We start from the raw sequence: 17,974 nt of genomic DNA, 5'->3' as shown, positions 1-17,974 counted from the left end.
AACATGGGATTTGAGAATTGACTACTAATTGATACTTTATATGCTCTAGCATTATCTTTTTAGTTACACCTAAATTTTGTAGTCTTCTACTTTAAAAGACAGATTTCTTCGCGAAGTTGTTCGCTAGATTCATGTACATTAAACATCCCCCCTGAGATCCATAGATATTTATGGACGTTACAAAAAATATTAAATAACAGATCAACACATCATGAGGTATAATTTGTCATAATTAATTGGCAGAATAATATGAAAATATTGGTTTCCTCAAATTATAAAAAATCCACCATAGCCACATTTTCATTTTGATACCCCAAATTAGATTGCACAACTATTTTTGGCAACAATATACAGCTTAACTTAGATTGAGAATAAATATGTCAAGATAAATATAACAACAAAAGAAAAATTGTGACTTAATATAAGTGAGAACTTTCAAGTTGTTAATTTTACTAGTTATACCCCAAAATAAGTTGTCAATGTAATATATCAGAAGATGTACTATGAAAGAAATGTATTGAAGGGCAAGCTGAGTTCTAATAAATAAATAAAAATGTTTAGTATCATATTAGTGTTAAAAAATTATGTCCATGTACATTAACACGAACATTTGGTTCATGGGCACATTTGTTTTTGGAATCGTTAACGTTCTTAACTGTCTCATGATCCATAACTAAAGTAGTGAATATACAAATGTGAAGCAACAGAAAAAGCTTAAAACAAACTATACGATGTAGTCAGGTAGCGTTACAAACATCTGCACAGGAGCAACACAAAATTGAACATTATCTTTAATATTTAGCTGACGTGTTTGGCAGTAGGATCCGATAAAATGCGATGTGTCGCATGTATGTCTTATTTATGACGAGAGTGTCTATTTTTAGAATCATGTCACCCTGTTATTTTAACTGTTACTTTGATCATACTGGTTTATACTTGATCTGTGCTTTCAACTTTTTACAGCGAATCTTCATATGAGATTCATAACTACAAGTTTAGCTCTCGGGTGTATATACATGTTATATAAAAAAATATTAGTAATTATAAAAAGACTTAAAAAATTCATAAACTTTTTCAGATTTTTTTTACTTTCTTTTGTAGATGTATGATTTTTTTAACAAAATCAAAACTCCCATTGACATTTGGGCGAATAACAATATCGTAATTACAAAAAGAGTAAAAAATTATGAATTGTTTTGGAAATTAATTTGACTTTTTTTGTAGTTGTATAAAAAGTTCGGTGAAATAAACACTCCCATTGACTTTTGGGATTAAAAAGGAAAATCATAATTACAAAAAGATTCAACATAGTCTGAATATTTTTGAAAATAATTCCACTTTTTCGTAGCTATATAGAAAGTTTGGAACAAAATTCCCATTGATTTCTGGGCGAAAAAACAAAATCACAATTACAAAAACGTTTAGTTTTTTTATTTTTTGGAAATAATTTTGAATTTATTTTTTGTTTTATTTTTTTGGTGAAATAAAAATTCATGTTGAATTCTGGGCAAAAAAATTATAATTACAAATAGAGTAAAACAATTCTGATTTTTTTGGAAATAAATTTTATTTTCTTTTGTAGTAGTATATTGTTTCAACACGGACTATCCAATATTCACTTAGACAGGGTCTGCCCTAAATGTAGCAGGGTTCTACATCTATAATTTTTAGCATCAGGTGCAAACCCCCCAAGATAATAAGCGGCGGTTCAAATGACTCAGCCTTCCCATGCTGATTTCATCAAGGTACTCGCAACACTTTGGGCCATACGGTGGGCTGGCCGGAAGACTTTCCATGAAAGGAAGTTACATCTATACCACTATATAGTGTACGAGTTTTGGATGGATCTAGAACAGCAATCCTGATTGTTGGTGCTCTCAATCTAACGGTTGGGCGCAGTGGGATTCGTATAAATAGTGGCTGCTCCAAACTCATGCCTGATATTTCTAGAATTCGATGTGTGACCCACCATCTGACCATGTTCTGGATCTTTCCACTATGGGCTGGACTACACATTTGCTCCTCTAAATTATTTAATTCGTAGTACCTGGCTACATGCGTGCAACGGCTACATGCATGCATCGACCACTTCACCCGAGACTAGGGGCTTGTTTGGTTCTCACCTATGTGAGCCCTGCCAATCGTTGGCTAGCCAATTTATTGGCGGAGGATTTAACTGCCCCAGACTTGCCAACTTTTTGGCGTCGAGTTGAACTAGAAAAGCTGGAGTGGACTGGGCGCACCAAAATATTGGTTCCCATCCAAACGGGAAGCTAGGCTTGGTCAATGACCAATATTTTGGTTTGGCAGCCGAGGGCCGCAATCCAAACAGCCCCTAGCATGCGAGCCTAGCATTGCAATGTTGTATGCATGGTGAACTTTTTGATTTTCTTATGACTTGAAACAAGTAGTAAGGTACCTAGGATAATTAGAATGAGAAAAAAGAGTGCAAATAACCTATGAAATAGTATGTTTTGACTTTTTTATTTTCTTAGCTGACATGAGATTGAGAGGGTGAAAATTTATAATTAATCACACTTCTTCTTTTTACATCATTTTTCTCAAAAAAAAGTTTAGTACGAGTCCAATAAACACAAGGACTTCCTAAACAATATATATTTATTTCATATTTATTTCATTAGAGAGATGCTCTCATATTTATTTTATATTTTTTGATAACTTTTGAACTGTTAAAAGTTTAGGGACACTTAACTAGTTCTGTGGCAAGCTATGGTAGACACAGTTATATATATATATATATATATATATATATATATATATATATATATATATATATATATATATATATATATATATATATGTACTCTCATGCTTAGTGGATAAGGTTTGTTGGATGAAACGAGTATACCCATTACCAACGACCAAACGACCCACCTAATTAGTATGCTAGAAATTAATATAAAAAATGCATGCGTGCATATTCCTTGGAAGTTAGGTGCGTACGTGTGTGATCCTAGTTTTGAGGCAACAGAAGTATATTCACTTAACTATTACCTAGCATTCTAGTCCAGTATATTTTGCATGCATGCACGTACTCATAGTTTGCTTGTATATGCATGTCAGACTATACGTAGCATTTTTTTCACTCTTTATGAAAGTGTACATTGTTTTATGCCGAGAGGGTATATTATAGTGCTTTTTTAGTGAGTATATGCTGCTCTTTAGGAGTATGCACTTCCTACATTTTTATAGTGAGTATCTGATGATTTTTCATGATGGGGTGCATACTTCCTTTTACAAGGGAGTATGTGTTGGGTTTCGTAGTAATTTCAAAAAATTTCCTACGCACACGCAAGATCATGTGATGCATAGCAACGAGAGGGGAGAGTGTTGTCTACGTACCCACGCAGACCGACTGCGGAAGCGTTGACGCAACGTAGAGGTAGTAGTCGTACGTCTTCACGATCCAACCGATCAAGCACCGAAACTACGGCACCTCCGAGTTCGAGCACACGTTCAGCTCGATGACGATCCCCGGACTCCGATCCAGCAAAGTGTCGGGGAAGAGTTCCGTCAGCACGACGGTGTGGTGACGATCTTGATGTTCTACAGCAGCAGGGCTTCGCCTAAACTCCGCTACAGTATTATCGAGGATTATGGTGGCTGGGGGCACCGCACACGGCTAAGGAATAGATCACGTGGATCAACTTGTGTGTTCTAGGGTGTCTCTACCTCAGTATATAAAGGACCAAAAGGGGGGAGGCTGGCCGGCCACAAGGGACGCGCCAGGAGAGTCCTACTCCCTCTGGGAGTAGGATTCCCCCCCCCCCCCCCCCAATCCTAGTTGGAATAGGATTCGCGGAGGGGGAAAAGAGAGAGAGGGGGCCGGCCACCTCTCCTAGTCCTAATAGGACTAGGGGAAGGAGGAGGCGCGCAGCCCATGTAGGGCTGCCTCTTCTCTTTTCCACTAAGGCCCATCATGGCCCATTTAGCTCCCGGGGGGTTCCGGTAACCTTCCCGGTACTCCGGTAAAATCCCGATTTCACCCGGAACACTTCCGATATCCAAACATAGGCTTCCAATATATCAATCTTTATGTCTCGACCATTTCGAGACTCCTCGTCATGTCCGTGATCACATCCGGGACTCCGAACAACCTTCGGTACATCAAAATGCATAAACTCATAATATAACTGTCATCGTAACCTTAAGCGTGCGGACCCTACGGGTTCGAGAACGATGTAGACATGACCGAGACACGCCTCCGGTCAATAACCAATAGCGGGACCTGGATGCCCATATTGGCTCCTACATATTCTACGAAGATCTTTATCGGTCAGACCGCATAACAACATACATCGTTTCCTTTGTCATCGGTATGTTACTTGCCCGAGATTCGATCGTCAGTATTCCAAATACCTAGTTCAATCTCGTTACCGACAAGTCTCTTTACTCGTTCTGTAATACATCATCCCGCAACTAACTCATTTAGTTGCAATGCTTGCAAGGCTTAAGTGATGTGCATTACCGAGAGGGCCCAGAGATACCTCTCCGACAATTGGAGTGACAAATCCTAATCTCGAAATACGCCAACCCAACATCTACCTTTGGAGACACCTGTAATGCTCCTTTATAATCACCCAGTTACGTTGTGACGTTTGGTAGCACCCAAAGTGTTCCTCCGGCAAACGGGAGTTGCATAATCTCATAGTCATAGGAACATGTATAAGTCATGAAGAAAGCAATAGCAACATACTAAACGATCGGGTGCTAAGCTAATGGAATGGGTCATGTCAATCAGATCATTCTCTTAATGATGTGACCTCGTTAATCAAATAACAACTCTTTGTTCATGGTTAGGAAACATAACCATCTTTGATTAACGAGCTAGTCAAGTAGAGGCATACTAGTGACACTCTGTTTGTCTATGTATTCACACATGTATTATGTTTCCGGTTAATACAATTCTAGCATGAATAATAAACATTTATCATGATATAAGGAAATAAATAATAACTTTATTATTGCCTCTAGGGCATATTTCCTTCAGTATGTACTGCTTTCTTTGCGCGTATATACTTGTTTGTTTTAGGAGAGTATATACTACACCATTTTTGATGAAACGAATGCTACATCTTTACGAAAGAGTATATACTACATTATTTGTGCAGAAGTATATACTTCTTTCTTATATGAAGTTGGTATATACTTCATTTTGTAATGAGAGAGAGAGAGAGAGAGATCCTAAATTTCATATCAAGAAGTATATACATTATTTTTCATGAGTGATCAGATACTGCATTAAACATAAAAAGGAAAAATTAGTACTCATTTGTTAACCGGTACAGTATAATAAACAAAAGTTGATTGTATAAGTGCAAAGGAAACTGCTAAATATTCCTCCCATGCATACATTGCATGATAACACGTGTGCTAGGTACATGCATGCATCATCGGTGCCTAGGACTTGCTTGCACCGTGGGGTGTGGCAGATCGGCAGCAGGAGAGCAGAAACCGACGCAAGGTAGCTGCACTGCCGGAGTGCAAGCTATGGAAGTTAGCCGGTTGGATTACTCTATGCATTGAACTCGCTCACCATGGCCGCTCAGCGGCGCGGCCGCCGGCCAGCGTCTCCGTCCTGTCCGGCTGCATCCTGAGAAATTTGAGTAGAGTTATGTAAGACGGCGTTGATAGATTGTTGCATTCAAAAAATTACTCCCATATAAGATTAGAGCGAGATCTATGCGTACCTTAACTCCTTTAGTGATTTCACTAATCAATTCATAATGTGTAACAAGACCACAAATTAAACATGATACTGGATGCATGCCTCGAATTTACCCACGAGAGTGCATGATAGCATCGTACATAACCTGGTCAATGCATCACCCTCATGTAGCTTGCGTTGGCCACGGAGGCTCGTCGCATCGTTCTATGCGCGTCTTCCCCGTAGGCAGGTGCCACACTTCATTCTCTTGTCGCCGCCGTCTTCGAATCGCCGCTGCCCGGCATGGTGCAAATAGAAGATTCAAAATCCTAATAATGAGATTAATATACGGGGCAACAAATGTGCAACAGTACGTGTGTTTATCCCTAGTATTCTGGAACAACTTTTCAAAGTCCACCTTTTCCCTTCCGTGAGATTTTCACCTAATTAAATAATTAATTAAGTAATTGGATATTGGTTGGAGTTTAAACGGGATAGCCTCAAAGCTGACACGTTGGTAGGAGTATGTACTCCTAGGAGTACTAACCCATTTTCCTATATTTATATATATAAGGGCAAAGATTATATCTAATGTTTCATACAAAGAAAACCATTGTACTATGTTTATTGGGGGAATAATTGTTATCTGGCCTTGCGAAGCCCAAAAATGATTCCACAAATGCCTATTGGATATCTCCATTTGAAGCTTCTATGAAAAATTTACCATAGTATGTGTGCTTTAGTTTTTTACACTAATTTAGTACCATGCTTATATGTAATCAGTTGACGTGCAAAGCACGTACAAATTAGAACAACTGGGCATAACAGGTTGCGACGCTCGAGACCATTGCTTGTCGTGAGGGTCTGGCTCTTGCTGAAGATCTAATGCTCCGGAACATTGTCATCGCGTCAGATTCCAAGCAAGCTATCCACGATATTTCATATTCAAGCCGAGGTGGCTCCGGTGCTATTATTTCCGAGATCAAACAGAGAGCCTCTTTGTTAAACTGTTTATTTAAATTCGAAGGTAGAGCCACTAATGGTGATGCTGATAGGTTAGCCAAGTTTTCAATTTTTTTGATCTGAGTCGATATGGTTTGTTGAGCCCCATGATCCTTTTTGTATCCCACATCATGTGGTCTATGATCAATAAAGCTTGATTTAACCCCTAAAAAACTATCCAAGGAGTACTCCTTTAGGAACCCGTAAGGGTCACCTGGGGTGGACTAAGAGCGCACTCTAGCCGTCGCCACGTGTCACACGCTGGATACTTCCTTCGATTTGGGATTTTTATTTTTTTTTGCATGCGTTTTTGGCTTTTTATATGACTTTTTCCGGGTTTTTTGGCTTTTCGATTTCCCCCGGTTTTTCTTAGGTTTTAGACAAAAACGTTGTTCTTTTTGTGCTAGAAAACGTGTTTTTTCCCTTCATGAGAGGCACAGATTTGCTTCCGTTAGAGGCAGAGTCGCGTCTCTCAGAAACAGGAAAAAACACGCTTATTGTTTTTCTTCCGCGAGAGTGCCTCTCGAAAACGGAAAAAATGCATTTTTTCCTTCCGCGAGAGGCATGGAATTGCTTCCACTAGTCCTGCATCTCGAAAATGAAAAAAAACACATTTTTTTCCTTCTGCTAGAGGCATGGATTTGCTTTTGTGAGAAGCATAGCCGTGCTCTCGAAAACGAAAAGAACACGGGTTTCCCTTCCGCGAGCGGCGCAAATTTGTTTCCACGAGAGACATAGTCGTGCCTCTTTCGAAAAGAAAAATGTGCAAGGTTTATTCGTTCGGTTTTTAAAAGAAGACGCCAAAACCTATCAATATGAGATCTAGTTTTGATGATCTTGACACGAGTAATCCAACGGTGAAAACGATTCAAGATTTAGACGTACAGTTTAAGGAATAAAACGTTTTGAATAAACGGATATACGAAAAAAAAACTCACATGTTAGGATGTCCGTCACTTATTGCAAAGTGGAGACAAAAGTGAGTGCTGCTTAATTAGTTGTATAATGTTCACTCATTATTTTATCAATCAATTTATGGAAGAGTTGGACATGACTCCGTCTAAAGCTCAATGCGATCTACTCCTTCCGTCTGTAAATATTCGTCATCAAAATAGATAAAAAAGAATGTATGTAAACATATTTTGACAAGTATTTTCGGACAGAGGGAGTAAATGTTAGAACTTCTGCCCCAAGTCGATGGAGCTCTGAAGGTAGAGTGAAAATTAATGTTGATGCAGGAATATCGAGGGGTATTCCTGGAAAACTCAAGAATCTGACGTCAGACCGCCGTCGCCCCGACGTTCTCCGATGGCTCGCCGCATCTTCCCCCGCCCAGATCCACCGCGCCTCCTCCTCTCCCGTCCAGATCCCCCGCAGAGCGAGAGGATGCGAGGTTGCGGCCGAGAGGAGAGACTGCTGCAGCTTCTCCTCGTCGCGGCTGATGACTGGGCCGAGCTTCTCCTCGTCGTTGTGCAGGTCAAGAGGTAGGCTGGCGTCGTAGAGAAGCATGGCGTGGAAGTGGCCAAGCTCGACGGTGCGGAGGGCTGCCTTGTGGTGTCGACCGGGGACTTCCGCCCGCCCGAGCAGTTGGCTCGTCAGATGGACAATCAATCTTGCTGCTTTGTTACCCTGAAGCTTGTGCGAGGGTGAACACTGGAAACCTTGTGTTTTCCTTTCAATGAAAAATCGGTAGCCAAGAGTTCCTCAATTCGATAAAAAAAATCGTTTGTGGTGATTAGCCTCCCAATCTTGATTCTGCGTGCGTTCGTGGTGGTAGATGGAGACGGGTGGCCGCGTTGACTGTCGCGAACCGGACCGTCAAAGTCATGCTTCTGAAATATCATGTTTTATGATTACATTCTTGGATTTTTTTTAATAAAAAGTTACTCCATCCGTCTCAAAATAAGCCAAACTTATTTTGGGACCGAGGGTGTAATACATAATACATACAAATATTTCCTCCATGGAATTGGCTGTCAAACAGATGGCCGAACTCCGGATTTGAACCTCAACATTTGGAATGCGGATTTGGTGAAGTTGGAGGCCCCTTAATGTCAGAAGATTATATAATCCACGCAGAGCTAAAGGGCCTGGAGCTGTCTAGGCTGACTGTTGAACTATTCTTATTAGCTGAAGGGCCATTAGTCAAGGTATAAACCCATTCTTTGTGCGAACGTAAGCATATAATTTTTTTCCCAAGAGGCCAACATCATAACCTTGTTAGTTGAAGTCAATTGCATGTTCATCATTGGCGATACATATTGGACTTTAGTTGCCCTTTCCTTTGTTCCTGCTCCACCTGGTTCAGTCGAGTTATAGTTCTCTCCTCGCAGCATACTCTAAGTGGGGCCTCCACATCTTGCAGGTGAGGAATCGATCCCTTGAGTGCATATGAGCATATGATTTTCTTTATTTTTTTCATTTTTTGAAGGATGCAGTTCAGTTTGTTCCGTGCATGGAACTAGTATAATCCTCTTCCAAGTCGTTTATATTCACAATTTGGAGGACTGGTAGGTCGAGCATGCACATAGTGATCATATGGACTGGCCCTTTGTTTTTCACAGAGAGATGCCACGCCGTGCCAAGCTTGTTGATGACACCAAATGGAGGGAAGTAGCATTTGCTAACCGCAAAATTTCTTTGTAGCTCGTCCTACACGGTGCCCCTTATCTGTACCGTTGACCATGATATTGAGATATGTGCTAGTGCCAGCATCAATAGTAGTATCCGTGTAGCCACAGAGTGATTAGAGGCTGTTTGGTTTGTGACTAACTTTGCCAAAGGTTGTCACATCTAAGGTTAGGCAAGTTTGGCAAACTTAGGTGAGTATTTGATTCAAGCCACACCTTAGCCAAGCCGTACTTGAGCCCCACATGGCATACACACAAAAAGTATGGCAAGATTCCCTTAGGCTTGCCAACTTGTGACTCTCATTTTGATGAATTTACCTTAGGCAAGGTTGGCAAAAATGTGTGGTAAAATATGACAATGCTAGGCCTAGAACCAAACAGCCCCTTCGTCCGAAAAGGCTAGTGACACCAGTCCTCTCGCTGCCGCTTGCATGCAGTACTGTAGTCACGTGGGTTTGCCAGAGCTCAAGTAAAGAGAGAGTCTGCTGCATGCAAGTTTTAAAGAGAGAGAGTGCCGTTGTTCAAAGTTTTTTTACAAAATTAAGAGAGAGAGAATTGCATGCACGGGTCGATAGAGAAAGAAAAAGGAAGAGAAAAGAGTGGCATGCACCGGTTGTCAGAGGAACAGTCTGGGAGAGAGTGTGAGAGGCCTATGCAACCTTGTGCCATAGACAGTAGCTGAGGAACAGTCTGGCATCGTTGTTTCCACCTATTTCACTGTTGAAAGAAGCTAGGTTGCTGAGTTTCAGATCCATGGTGTATACGAGGAGATGGGAAGGAAGAAAAAAGAGGATGCCAGATTATAAGATACCTCTGATCCAGGAAGATGGAGACGGATGTCATTGCGGATGGATCCGGAGGCGCCACAGTTGAAGTCTGTTCGGCAGCTGCCCCTATCACCATTACGGGCTCCTCTGCCTCCTTGGTGTCTTCACCTCTTTTCATGTTGAAAGAAGCGAGCTCGCTGCTCTGCAGATCCATGGTGGTACAAGCAGATACGAAAGAGGAGAAAGAGGATGCAAAAGTAAAAAAAATGTTTTTTTTGGCAGAAAAAGTAAAAAAATGTTGCCCGATGGAAGGAACGAGATTACACGCGTCGTACTTGTACAGAGGAGTCGTCCGGTCTTGTCCTGTCCTTTTGTTTTTCCTGAGTCTTGGCCCTCCATGTCTTGTCCAGTAGCCTACTAGGCCCATCAAATTCGAATCTTTTTCAGTCCCCTGCAGAGTATTAGGCTTTGATTCCAGTGGCAGAGCTGCTCATCTTAAACATGTGAACGTATCTCGAGGAAAATAATTCTTTATTGTGCGGCCCTGATAGAGGGTACCGTGGAGCTCCAGCTATACAAAACCGCTCTCTTTGCTAACAGACTAGTGGTTGGGGCGCATCCAGGTGCGCCGCCTGAGAGGAAGCTGGGGCGGTGCTAGATAGGATGCGCCCCTTCCACTTTCTTGATTGTACCACGTGATGTTATTTCGTCAGAATCAAAATATAGCAATATGAAGTACTGCTACATGCACGTTCACGTCTAAAACCAAAGGCTGGCGACGGTCCATGATACATCTAGAGGCAATGGAAAATCACTGCTTGGGTCATGAGCGGGTAAGACGCGTCGGTCTCCTTGGCGCACTTGCCCGGATCCCCATGCCCTGACCTCACTTCCACGGCACCTTGAAGGCATCACCGCCAGGGCGTCGCTTCAGTAGCCATCAATTGTTACCACATGCTTTTTCAGCTGTGAAACGAGACAAATTGCATGAATATGATAGATCATGTGCCTAAAACATGCTCAAGGTAGTTTTTATTTTTGTTCTACACAACTACACCTCCATCTTACTTTGTTTTTGTTGCATGTTTCATCTGATTCACCAAACGGGTAGTCATCCTTCGTGTCACTCCCATCATTATTAATCACAAACTTATAAGCATAGTTCATGAGCCTACCCGCCACAACCAGCATTGTGGGATCTGTCACAACCGATTAGTTTCTACTCAGGAAGGCTGAGAAGAGAGCCTGTCGTGATCTTGTTTAGTCCTTCCATGGCACCTGAATGACAGTCCAGACCACATTAACCAGAAGTACGGTTGTGGGTTAGTAATAAGGAATGAGGTAAAATCGAAAAATACTTTAAGTATCTTGTATCAAGGCACTTGAGTAGAACGAAACAATACAAGTACAAAGGAGTGACTTCACGTAAATAGATACTTGCATCTTCACTTCTTCAGTGTCACTGTTGTGATCCTAATTTGTAAAACATGAGTGCTCACACAGTTCTTACGTAGCATCTCTAAACTGCACAACCTAAAATGATCCCAAACCTAGAATTCTAGATTGCTGCAAGCATAACAATTTTTTATAAGATTCTTATTTAAGGCGTAATACATAACTGGTCTACATAATAAAGCAGCACATGTCTATTTCCATGGCCAACCGCAAAAGCTAACAAAAATGGTTAGAAGAATTCTCTTGTGCGGGACGTCTTAAAAAGCAATATCACCTACGAATCACACAAGGAATTAGAGCATAACTCTCTAGCTCTAATTTATTTATCTAATTTTCCAAGCAGTCAGTATTGGAGCAGGCACTTCCTTGATATATTTCACATTTTAAGGATAACAAAGTTCATGGATCTACTATTAGGAAGAGCTGAAGGAGTAAAAACCAGCATAGCTTGAAGGAATGTAGTCAGTAAAACTGCAAAGTGGGCCTGCGAAAAACTAAACAGAGACATTTTTTCAACATCTTCTCTAGCTGGGCTTGATTTTTTAGTACTGCAGGCAAACATGTTGCTAAATGCCTCTAATTCCTAACAAGTTATGTAATGGGGAGATTAGCTTGTTTGTACCAGCTTCATCTCGCTTGCATGGATTCTATTTATTAGAATTATTTGCCGTAAAAAATGCCTTGGTCATACATATCTAAGTACGACTATGCTTTTATGTACTCCCTCCGTTCCAAAATAGATCTAGGAACGGAGGGAGTAGTTGTGTGAGTGTGTAACAACATCTCAATATCAAAGTTTTAGTATCAAGGATAAAAAACTTTGTGGATGTACTATTAGGAAGAGCAGTGATTACAGCCAGTATAGTTTGGATAAATGTAGGCAGTAAAACTGGAAATTGGGCTTGAAAAAACTAAACAAAGGCATTTTTTCAACCACTTTTCTAAGTGGGCACGATGATCTTTGCCAAGTATGATAGGCAAACAAGTTGCTAATTGCCAAGTGCTAACCAATTTATCTACCACCATTGTTACCTGACGCGTTATGCAAGGGTGGTTAGCTTGTACCTGTCAGCTTCTGCTCCCTAACATGGATTCTAGTTAATGGATCACTATGCTTTTGAAGTGCTTATGCACCACATCTCAATATCTAAGCTTTAGCAATAAAACCAAATAACTACAGAAACAATAAAATTTTAACAGGGAATATAGATGAGCGCTGCAATGTCAAGTGTAGAACAACAGATTCACAAGCATGGTGCTTACCACACTTGCCCTGATGCTTGACCATGGTGACGGCGCCGCTATGCCTCCAGTCCAGCGCGTCGGGCACGGCGTCGGGACAGGAATGTACATACCGCGCATGATGTACTTTGGAAGCTCATCTTCCTTGCGCTGTGCATTTGAGAAAAAAATATAATAATTGGTAAGAAGCAATTGCTGTGACGATTGATCGAAAGTGAAGCAAGATGGAAAAACAGAGAGCAGAGTAAAAGGGAAATAATAAGACAACGGCACTAAAAGTATCATGTGAGTATGTTGGCAGATCGTCTCGCGGACAATTAATCAGCACAAATGTGTGCGCATGTGTATGTTGAAACATAAATGGAAAATTAGCATATGTCGTTTCCACATGCAAATTAAATAAAAGAAATTGAATGATTTATTGAACCAAAAATGAGGTTCATGGCATTCTCATTGACAGTTGGATTTCTAATGAACCTATGTAATTGGCAAATGGAAAGGAAAGAAAAAAGAAAAGAGAATGATTAGCATATGGTAATTAGTTGAAAGTCTCTGAATAATAAAATGAGCTACGATCAGTTGTATACAATCTATCATGATACACACAAGAAGTCATAAGAAATGAGCTCTTAAATGTAAATAATCAGAATCACAACTAAAAGCAAGATAGTTACTCTAACACTTGGGTAGACTCATAAAAAAACTACTGCTGGCACATGACACCTCATCTGAGAACCATTTCTTAGCCTGGATTAGCAACGTTTCCTAAAGTAGCTTGTTCATTAAAAAAACAAGCTTTTATCATTTGGGTGTGGAGGGATTCAGCTTGAACAGCCGACTCCTTGATGAACCTGTGAAAGCTACTGAAACGACTTTTTGTATTCTTACATTAGTAGCCAAATGTACTGATGTATAGGGATACTTTATTCTCTCTTTCTCCAAACCGAACCACTACACTTGTCAAGGTCATATTGCCATCAACTGTGAAGAACAGCATCAACACAACATCATCTAGTAATTAGAACAGAACTTGGATAAGAACTCCAAAATGGAGCCAAAGGAGACCTCTTCTTTGATATGAGCAATCATTTCAAGAATAAGCATCTGGTTTCCATAATAGTTCCATAGGAAAAATTGTGCACACACTCCAGTTTTTTTACATGGTGGTACATCAAGATTGCACATACCTCAAAGACAGAAGTTTAACCAAAACGAGATTTGTATAAACTGAAATAGAGCATAACCAAAACGTACAAATTGTAGTTGATGTTCAGATCTGGGATAGATGGTGGAGAGGGGAAGCTCACCACGTTGGTGTTATGTTGGCCTGCTCCTCTGGCCGCTCTACCTGCAGAAACGAGATCAGATGGGTCAGTGAGAGAAGAGAGGGGAGATAGAGGAGATAAGATAATGTTAACTAACAGATCAAACACACGAGGGGCCGCTTGGATCCAGATCCGCCCGCTCAGCCAGCATCGCTCTCTTCCTCTGTCCACCGCCTCATCCCCACGCCATCCCCTTCCTCGATCGAAATCCAACACACACACACAAAGAGAAAATGGATTTCATTGTGGGCTACTCCTCCCATGGCCACCCCTCCGCCTGCTGGACATCATCTCGCACCCCGGCCTCGAGTGACTCTGGTTCCGTCGCGATCGACTCGCCCACTCTGTGCACGCCCAGCCTCGACATGAGGGAAGGGGGCAGTGGCGACGGCCAAGTCAGGGAAGGAGGGCGCCGCGGGGAAGTGCCAGCCCACACGGTCCTTGGCCAGCCGGTGGTTCCCGGCGAGGCCACCCACCCTGCATCTCCTCGTGTTCACCTTCTCCCGCAGCGGTGGCGCGGCGCGTCGAGCAGCCGACACAGGGAAGAGGAGGGGCTCGGAGCAGTCGCGAGGAGAATCGGGGGAGAGAAGAGGAGGCGGCGGCGGCGTCACGAGAGAAGGTTGCGTGCGATGTGAAATTTTGGAGGAAAGGATAAGGAAGGGGTGGGGCTCGAGGCAACTTCCTCCCTCTTGCTCTTTTTGTCTTCCAGCTAGTCCGACGTGGACATCGCGAGGAGTGCTCGCGCTTGATGCACAGCTGAATGGTTTTAATATGCCTTGTTTATCGGATACCTGTCCATGGCCTTGAGGGCTCTCGGCTTCCTCCCAGAAGCTTCCCTCCATCATGATCATGATCATCACCATCATCATCAGAGAGCTGAGCTGAGTGAGTGGTTAACTTGCAGAAAAGGTGAGGAAGAAAAGCACAAGCACCCAGCACACAAGTTGGCCAAAAAACAAAACATTTTGTGCCCCAAGTGCTGCCCTCTGTGCTATTCTCCACTGTTGTCACAGGGATCTGTGGATGCCTTTTCTGAATGAGAAAAAGAAGAACAGGGCCAAAAAGGAGTGAGGGAAGGATTTTGCAAAAGGTTGATGGAAAGGGAGGCAGCCAAAGCATGAGATGCCAAAGCTAGTGCAACTCTGACTCATTTCCAATTCCATTGTTTGGTGGGTCCAGCATCATGGTCATCAATGGTAGTAGTAGTAGTGGTGGTGGTAGGGATCTATACAAGAGAAGAATTTCCTATTTTTTAGGACTTAAGTACACACAAACAATGCAAAGGTTAATCAGATGTTAACCAGATGAACAAGGCAAGTAAATGCTGGATGACTCACTCCAAACTCATTTTGGTTTATCCGGAAAAATTACACTCGCAAACATACGGACGGGAAACGGCGGAAGCTTGAATGAATGAATGATAGATCATAGATGTGGATAAGTATGTGTGAGATGCTGCATGAGTAAGGTTTCCCATAACATGAGCTGACCAGAAAGCAGGATCCATGAAGATTGAAAACAAGTCACTTGACAATGTGCATCATCAGTACTGAGCACTAGTATTCCCTGTGTATCTCAAGATACTACAGCATCAAGTTCTAGACATCCTTTTCCCCTTACATTCTCAGTATCAACACCAACACTTGTGGACTACTACCAAGCATCACCACTCACCAGCATACCTACTCTCTCTGCTATCTTATGAAAAATCCCCATAATCAATTACTTCAGTAATAATACAGGCAGTGAAACTAGAGCCAGGGCCATATTACACTAGACATCTGATGCGCTTGCATCTTCCAATACAGCGTACTCGGTACTCCGGTTCGCGGCCAGCTGATCATGTAGACATTGTAGAGGACCACACTGCAGGCCTTGATCTTGCAAACCCTGCCGTAGTTCGGCATCCCGAGAGCCCGGTTCGGCGAACTGAAGGGCGCGCTCGACGCGCCGTGCTGCTTGGTGTCGGCTGGCAGCGAGAACTGCCCCGTTGCCGCGCTGAGCCGGTGCGCTGGACTGGTTGATCATCAATCACTGGGACGGCGAGGGAGGCTGGTCGTCGGTCAGGTGAACTGTGGTGATGTCGTGGATGCTCGACCTCCTTGCCGTCCCTGAGCTGAGCCTGATAAAGTACTTCTGAGCGTGGCTGGCCACCTGCGTCGGCGTCCTCGTCCGCACGAAGTTGCGTGATATGTTCCTCCAATCCCCTTTTCCGTACGTCTTCAGGCCTAAGAGAAACAACCTGGCCAAAGAACAAGGCATGATCAGCTTCAACAACCAGTATGGATCATGAATTCTTACTGCATAGCCATCTCATCAATTCCTAGTGAACAATTTATTCAGTTTCAGATAGCAGTTCTTCCATGGTTGAATTATTCTGATGATGTAAATCCTATTGATTGATGGTGAATTCAAGAAAGAAAATTTATATGACTAGTTAGTCTTGTGCATGACATAGATGGAGCAGTGAGATCAGAAGAACACTATACTCACCTGTGCTCGTCGTCGGTCCACGGCACCCCCCTCCTCCTCCCCTGTCCCGGCGTCCGCACGCCGTGCCAGTTCCCGCAGCCAACGCCGAACCGCCGTCGGGCCTGGATGGAGACGGCGTGCAGGCGGCGGAAGCCGCCGAAAGAGAGCACGACGGCGCGGAGCAGCTGTTCCGAGAAGCCGAGGTCGGTCCACTCCCTCACGCACGGTGCCTCCCACAGCCGCTCGTCCTGCGCGAGGACCCGCCAGCCCCGGCTCACGCACGCCGCGGCGGCCAGCGTCCGCGGCTCCGCCCGCCGTAGCACCTCGAACATCGCGTCCTCCACCAGATCCGGCACCTCTCTCGCGTCCCCCGGCGGCGCCGGTGGAGGCTGTGAGGACGAGGATGCCTCGGCCTGGCTCGAGCTCGAGGTCCGCTGCCGCTTCTTGGCTGGCTCGCTGGAGCCGCCACCGCCAGAAGCCGGAGGAGGAGCCCAGGGATCACGGCCAGCCGAGGAATCGGAAGGGCACTTCATGGCGGGGCGCCTGTACACACGACTGTCAGGATCACGATGGATCTGACGAGGAGAGATGGACAAAAATCTGATCTTGACGAGGATAGATGATGAAGAGGATAAATTCTTGTAGGATAACAAGACAATTTACTTACTGGAAATTAAAGAATTGAAATACAACAAGATGGCTTTGATTTCTTAGCTTAGCAATGGTACAAGGATAGGCTTTATATAGAGTCTGGTCGATGACATCCCATGAGAAATGGGAAATGTTCAAGCTTTTGGGCCGGTGACACGAGAAACGTGCGATGGGGTGTGATCCTACGATGCAGCCAGCACCTCTCTTCTTAAAAAATATCTCAGCTTACCTAATCCTCTCGCGTCTGTTCCTCACCGCTCATTCTCTTTCTCTCAACTTCATTGCTTTCACGATCAACTTCATTGCTTTCACTAAGGCTTCCGTCCTTGGAAATACCATTTGGCTCTCGCATGTATATACACCACATATGGGGTATTCTTTTTTCGAGGGTTCGCCAATGACGTACCTTAGCTTTATAGGAGAGAGAAAATTATGTATAAGAGATTACAAAATTTGCTAGTTAGGCGTCACAAGTCAATCCTAACCCAGCCTCCATTACACTCCCTCATGCTACTCGACTACTTGGATACTAGTTGTCCTCCAAACGCACCTGCCGTGGCCCAAGTCCTCAAGTCGCCGAAGATCATGTCCACCGTATCACCCTCATTCTTGCTCTGTCCCGATCCGAAGACCCTCGAGTTCCTCTGTTTCCAAAGAGTCCAGCAGATAAGCATCACGAACGTGTCGAACCCTTTCCGAGTTTGCTTGTGGATTTGTTTCCTAGCTTCCATCCACCATTACACCAACCTAGAATCATTTGCC

The 17,974-nt window shown here is 43.1% G+C and overlaps 1 protein-coding gene and 1 long non-coding RNA gene across 3 annotated transcripts; both read right to left on the bottom strand.

The window, feature by feature from the left end:
* Window positions 1–9,770: 9,770 nt before the first annotated feature.
* On the bottom strand, window positions 9,771–14,788 carry LOC125546220 (uncharacterized). Of its 2 annotated transcripts, XR_007300489.2 has the most exons (7): window positions 14,187–14,788; window positions 14,072–14,112; window positions 12,786–12,914; window positions 11,243–11,345; window positions 10,403–10,518; window positions 10,112–10,269; window positions 9,771–10,017 (listed from the first exon to the last, which is right to left on the bottom strand). It is a non-coding gene; the product is annotated as an uncharacterized LOC125546220 (long non-coding RNA). The 2 variants fall into 2 exon arrangements; XR_007300488.2 differs by lacking the exons at window positions 9,771–10,017; window positions 10,112–10,269; window positions 10,403–10,518 and adding an exon at window positions 10,582–11,033 and having other exon boundaries at window positions 11,136–11,345; window positions 14,187–14,779.
* Window positions 14,789–15,616: 828 nt separating this feature from the next.
* On the bottom strand, window positions 15,617–17,414 carry LOC125546219 (uncharacterized). The gene is made up of 2 exons (XM_087514258.1): window positions 16,583–17,414; window positions 15,617–16,331 (listed from the first exon to the last, which is right to left on the bottom strand). The coding sequence occupies exons 1-2, from the start codon at window positions 17,092–17,094 to the stop codon at window positions 16,121–16,123; spliced, it is 723 nt and encodes a 240-aa protein (XP_087370384.1). The 5' UTR covers window positions 17,095–17,414; the 3' UTR covers window positions 15,617–16,120.
* Between the last annotated feature and the right edge of the window lie 560 nt (window positions 17,415–17,974).

This window comes from Triticum urartu, chromosome 3A, assembly GCF_056163025.1.
Source record: "Triticum urartu cultivar PI428250 chromosome 3A, HENAU_Tu73, whole genome shotgun sequence".
Classification (NCBI taxonomy): domain Eukaryota; kingdom Viridiplantae; phylum Streptophyta; class Magnoliopsida; order Poales; family Poaceae; genus Triticum; species Triticum urartu.
This window is presented reverse-complemented; position numbering and strand designations above follow the sequence as displayed.